General features: G+C 39.3%; 1 protein-coding gene across 1 annotated transcript; it reads right to left on the bottom strand.

Annotated features, from left to right (window-relative positions):
• Positions 1-597: 597 nt before the first annotated feature.
• MC5R (melanocortin 5 receptor) lies at positions 598-3117 on the bottom strand. The gene has a single exon (XM_050891513.1). The coding sequence runs from the start codon at positions 2997-2999 to the stop codon at positions 2022-2024; it is 978 nt and encodes a 325-aa protein (XP_050747470.1). The 5' UTR covers positions 3000-3117; the 3' UTR covers positions 598-2021.
• Between the last annotated feature and the right edge of the window lie 3279 nt (positions 3118-6396).

The raw sequence follows: 6396 nt of genomic DNA, 5'->3' as shown, positions 1-6396 counted from the left end.
GGAAGATTCCAGCACCTAGTGCAGCAATATAACCTTTATATTTACGATCAACATAATAAGGTGTCTCCACTGAGAATAATATTCCCACTCATGTCAGAGGGAGATATGTGCGAGCTGGAGGCAGTATGTGTTTTAAGGTACAGCAGACAAAAGGTATAACTCTGGTGCTAAAGATGCACCCTACTTATCCTGCCAGAGACCTCCAAAGCAAATGAAGACACAAAGTATGCTATCTTTTTAAATGTGTGGAGGAGAATCTTTTACAATTCTTCTTACACAAGAGATTAAATTAGGAGGGGAAAAAATGATAGTTTTATCATAATACACAAACTCATAGAATCATAGAATAACTTGGTTTGGAAGGGACCTGTGGAGGTCATCTATTCCTAATCATTCAAAGCAGGACCAGCTTCAAAGTTAGAGTCAGCTTTCAACTTCGAGCAGATTGTTCAGGGCTGTGTCCAGTCAAGTGCTGAATATCTCCAAGGGTGGAGATTGCACAACCACTGGGCATCTGTTCCCGTTTTTGACCACCCTTATGGTAAAAGGATTTTCCTAACACCTGATCAGAACTTCCACCTTGAAGGTATAACCTAAGGCCCATTGAATCAATCATAGTCCTTCTATTGACAACAACAGTTTTAGAGCATCCCTAAACCAAGTATAACAAGTGTAATTCTTTCAGCTTTTCAGAAGAAATAATTCATTTTTCCAAGCTGTTTTCTGATGTCTAGTCAGTAGGGTACCACTGCTTGAAATATTTTCATAGCTTATATCTCAGTGCAAGATGCGTACCGTCCATTGGCATCAAGAAATCAATGCCACAGTTGCACTTCTTTCATTTGTGATAAATCCAATATTTTGCACATTACACAGCTGTTGCAGAACAGCATGTTTATGAGAGCATGACTAGATGCAAATTACTCACACAAAAGGCATGAGGGTTTCACCTTAGAATCCTCTCAACAAAGAGAAAAACTGTTTGTTTGGGGAGCAGAAGTCAGGACTCTGTTATAGCTACATGTGCCTGAGGTTTTGAAATCCCTGTTTTGCCATTGCCTGCTATGCCTTCTGATCATCAAATCTGTTTTGTCTCTCCCAGCTTGAAAGATGCAATCTACAGTACAGCTTCCTCCAGTAGCAAAAGCTACTCCTAGCTGAAATGCTTTTATAATGTCTGTATAAAGGCAACCACTCACACAGTCTTTCTGTCTCGACAAAACATTACATGACTATCTGGAGGCCATGTACCCTTTACTTTCCTAGCCCTGGCAAATAAAGAAAACAGACAAACTAGAATCAGCTCAGTCTTCATATTCAGCCTTAAAATCCACCTATGGTACATCTTATCCCACAGTGATAAGAACACGTATAGTCAGATATGACAAAGTACTGTATCCAGCCTGGAAAATCTCATGGTAACACTGTCCTCTTACATAATACATATTTTATGACAGTAACAGTCATGACTGGAATACAAGACTGGTGATATATGCATATATATTGGTCATAACTGTTGAGCAAGGTCGTGAACCCTGATAATTGGAGCTACTTCTCTGATTTCATGTCTTCGGAAGGAAAGAGCAAAAAACCTGTTAACTCTGGGCATCAAAATAAGCCATGCTGTATCTAAAGAGACAAAGAATATCAAGAGAAACACACACTGAGAGGCTGATGGGCTCATTTGCATGGCAGGTCACACTCGTTGCATTTAACAGAAAGAAAAATAAGGCTTTCCCTGTATAATCCTCTTATAAGATCCAGTCTTCAGTAGGGTAAATGAGATTCAAAATATTCTTTCTCCCCGTAATACAGATGCACTGAGTAGCTCCCACCAGTAGTGTGAGAGAGGTGTGTGGAGGGAAAGAAACTTAAAATCGCATATTAAAAAATTATTTCTGGTTGCTGCAGAAATCATGACAGCTGAATGGAGAAAGATATTCCATAGGCATTTCAGCAGAATTATAAGATGCAGCAAGATGTTGCATTTCCATTGTCTTCCCTGGTTTGGTTTTGTTTTCTTAATACTTGTTGGATAACCCACAGACCATTCTCAGGCTATAGCAACAAATTATCTCTTTGAAGGTCTTCCTCATTTCCTGGCTACGAAAGGCATAGATCAAGGGATCAATCACCGAGTTGCACATAATGAGAATGAGATACATGTTGAAGTGAGACATGAAGCAAACACAGTAGAGGTTTTGAGGGCAGGAGATCATCAGGATGAGATGAAGGAAGAATGGAGCCCAGCAAACAATGAAGATGCCAAGAAGCATAGTCAGAGTGATGGCTCCTTTCATGCTGGTTCTTTGACGGACAGAGTTGTACCCAGGCAAAGCAGCTATTTTCTTCACATGAGTACGAGCCAGGAGGAACATATGGATGTACAGTGAGACCATGAGGAACAACATGGTAAAAAACATAGTGATGAGACAAATGATCACGTAAGTTGATTCATAATAAAGAATGAAGATAATGCCACAGCCTGTGCAAAAGGTCCAGATGCATGCAATAATAAGCCCTGATCTTTTCACTGTCATGATGTTGTGATAACGCAGGGCATAGAAGATAGTGATATACCTGTCTACTGCTATAGCCAGCAAACTGCACATGGAAGCCACCACGGATATGCAGATCATTGAATCAAAGACATTGTCTATATGACGGACAAAGGTATCTTCCATAATTATGTGTCTATTGTTTATTAAGTATATTGTTATGGTCTCCCAAGCATTAGACACACTAACCAGCATGTCAGCCACTGCTAAACTGCAAACAAAAAAATACATGGGTGAATGCAAATTCTTGTTCTTAACTATTGCACATATAACTAAGATATTTTCAAGGAGGCTTACAATGCCCAGAGTTAGGAACACCTCAGCCGCAATGACCACTTGCTCACATGGCGATGACTTGCTCTTGACAGTAGGCACAGTAAAGTTGCTACCAAAGGCACTCAGGTTTAGTTCAGAAACATACAGCTGAGAGGACGTGTTCATCTCTGGAAGCAAACACGTTCTGTTCTTTCTGAGGTACTTGCCAAGGAGTGCGGTAAATGCATTTTCCAAAAGGCAAAAGACCCTGCCAAAAAAAATACAGCATGACAAGAACAGGCAGAAGTTGACAAAACAAATATCACCCATTTCGATTTAATTTGGCTTGTACACATCCTGCCTCTTCCACACCATATTCCTCTACTGATTCTAAATCAACCTCCGATTGGCTCAGGGTTTTTCTACCCATCCTTACTGGGAAATTAAACCCACAAACTAACGAAGAAATTCATGCACTCTTCATTCATAGTTTTGTTTATTCTATTTGGTTCCTCCAGAAGTGAGCACAATGTCCTGGAAATTCTGCTGAACACCAAACAACGAACAGTTTTCAAAGTCTCAATTCTCAGACCCCACAAATGCAGGAGAATATAGTATAAGGTTCAGCAGAACTTGCTCACTTGAATATAATATATAGAAGCTTGAATTATTGCCATAATTAAGAATTGAACATTTTCAGTAAAAGTTTTAAATTCTTTCCTGACCTTTGTACTTCTTAAGTTCACATGAACTGTGTTATAAACAGCTTATCTGTGCAATACTAACATGCTTACTTAAGAGCATAGTATTAAACACATAACCAAGGCAAATCCATATGCTTCAGGATACACTAAGGTTACAGAATATGCATGAGTTGAATTCTGTCATAAAAGTAAGTTTTTTGTTCCAGATCATGAGTATTTTATTCAATGCTCTTTTGGTAATGACAATATTCAGGGCAAGTTGTAAGCTATCGGATTCTTAATAAGGGGAACACTTAAAGCTGATTGTCAGTGACTTGTTGCAAATAAAATTCAAAGCATATCAAGCTAAATAATTTTCATTTTTTAAAAGTAACCTTTTATTTGCAATGAAGAATTAACTGTACCTATTTACCAGAGCTGCTCCTTCAGCTGCTCTTCCTCTTCATCACCTGCAACCTTTCCTCCAGAGAGCAGAAGTTTCAGCCCCCCTCCTCACCCGCCATCTGGGGCTGGGGACTCCTTGGTGGGAATAGATGACAAAAAAAGAGGAAAAGGAATGAGTAAATCCATAGAGTCAAGGCTTACCACATATAAATTACTTACTGTGCAACTGCCTTTTTATAGACTCCAAGCAATAATGAGTTCTGTACTCAAACTGTGGCTCCTCCTCCCCTTCTTTGCCCCTCTGAACTTCTCTTTTCACAGATTTTGTTAGCAAAGGCTTGGGTTTTTACCACCATCTAGTGGTCTTCTCTTGTCTTTCTGACTAACTGAACAGTGATTCTGATCTAAAATTCATGATGAGCTTTTTATAATATTAAAGGGGAAAATGCACATTTCTTTTTTGTTTTCTCTGCTGTGGCTAGTACTCACTGACAATAAGTTCATACTGCAATAGTACTCCAAAAGAGGTGAAAGCAGAAGACTGTTATTGAAGTGGGAGGCTTATTACTGTTATAAACATTTGTCTTATTTTCACAGTTATAATTTTGCAAGAATAAGAACCACACTGTTACAAAACTCAGAGAACGTACAGTCAAGCCCGTCACACTGCTAACAGAAGATATAACTCAAGTAATTTGTGTGAAAAAATAGAACAAATAAACGGTTGTGTTTTGGTCCCCTTGCTAGAATATAGATTTCAATGCAGATGTGGAAGGAGTACACAGTGCATCATGCCGGGAGCCAGGGCTTCCCCAGATGGATGTGAATTCCCCCAGGTTTCACAGGGTCTAAGAGCTGGTAAACTCAGTGCTGAGTATTGCAATGGCTGAAGTCACTCTGTGGGTCTGGTAGTCAGGCAGCCGATGCTCATTCCGGGCCTTACACAAAAGGTGGCAAAATCAGCACGAGTCTTTTCTTTAGCAAATGGGCTCTGCTTTTGCACGCAAACTCAGGAATGTAAAGCACACACCTTCCTGACACTGCCAAATGCCCTTTATGTTATCCGCCAACCAGCCAGTCAAATACCATGCAGTATTTGAAGTTAACTTGAGATAAAATGTCTCTGCTTCTCCAAATCACCACCTTCCTGCAAATTAGGGGGTTGGGGTTTTTTTTGTGGTATGTAACAGCTTCAAATGCTTATTTTTAATCTATAGCATTTTTCTTAAAGAATCGCCACCAACAAACACAAACTATTGCTGTATCCTGTGCCATTTTTGTGTTTTCAGTGTTCAGATAGAGTCTATCATTATAATGCAGCTAAATCCATATTTCTAATTATTATATTCCACAGAAGCTTCCTCTATGTTACTACTAGCTTCACTCTAGGGATGCTGAAAGACCTGGGCCACTGTATGAAATGTTCTTATGTACGAATAGTCCCTGCACCAAAGGGGACAGTGAAAAGCAATTTTATCCATTTGAGTAAAATGGCTCCTCTAGCATTATGCAGTTATAGTCTGGAGATGAACTTTGTATGTCCCTTCTCCCCACTACCGGAAAGAGAATTTAGATTATCACAAACTAGAGGTAGCAAACTATGCTCAAGTGCAGCTGTTAGATCTAAGCAGATAATGCCAGCTAGTGAACAGCAACACTCCCTGCTGTATGTCACCCGTCTGCGTGCCAAATCTGAGCTCACAGTTCTTTGCTATGCTCAAAAGAAAAGAATGGAGGATGCCCATCTGCAGTTCTCTTTCTGTTCTTTACTGTAAAGCATGTTTTTGTTCTCCTAGGTTATCTTTAGTTAACTTACCTTAGTTATCTTTGGTTATCTTTTGCATAATTTTTTATTTTCCCATTGCAGACCCTGGAAATCATATACCTAAAAGTAAAATTTTACTTCTTTCAGTGTTCCTATACCTAGCAAGAACTGCACAGATGTTGTGCTCTTTCCACTTCCAATTATTTCTCTTCCAGTATCCTATTTTTTCGTTTATTACACTCTCTTTTTAAATTCTGTTCATCTTCCCATTTACAAATTCCTCTGTATGTTCAGTTTAATAAAGTTCTTTGCAGCCCAGCTTAGCTGCCTTTACAGAAGTTCTCACTGTACCTGGTAGGACTCAGTAGACCAGCTGATTACAAGAAATAAATAACACATCAGACTCAATGGTTTGGCTGTTATTCCTTAGAACAATGCCAGGTCTCTCACACATAAATTATAAATCAGCCTTTGGATTCTTCTTCCACAAGCCAGACACTGCAGGCCTAAACCCTGGTACAACTGTTTATGCTAGACAGGGAAACTTCCTTATTTACAAAGCTTGCAGAAAAACTACCTGCCTGGAAACTAGGGTAGTGATACAGATGTAGTTTATTTATGTTAGAGGATGAAATGAAAAAATACCTTCCCCCTCCCAAAAAAAAGACAGTTTTATCATTATCAAGCAGCTACAAGCATTATAGTTTGACAAGCAAGTAACTGAAGGGAC

This window comes from Gymnogyps californianus, chromosome 2, assembly GCF_018139145.2.
Source record: "Gymnogyps californianus isolate 813 chromosome 2, ASM1813914v2, whole genome shotgun sequence".
NCBI classification, from domain to species: domain Eukaryota; kingdom Metazoa; phylum Chordata; class Aves; order Accipitriformes; family Cathartidae; genus Gymnogyps; species Gymnogyps californianus.
The sequence above is the reverse complement of the archived record's forward strand: the minus strand, read 5'-3'. Positions and strand labels throughout refer to the sequence as shown.

Bases quoted from the DNA above. Each gene is read 5' to 3' on its own strand.
- MC5R (XM_050891513.1), bottom strand. From the start codon at position 2,999: ATGAACACGTCCTCTCAGCTGTATGTTTCTGAACTAAACCTGAGTGCC.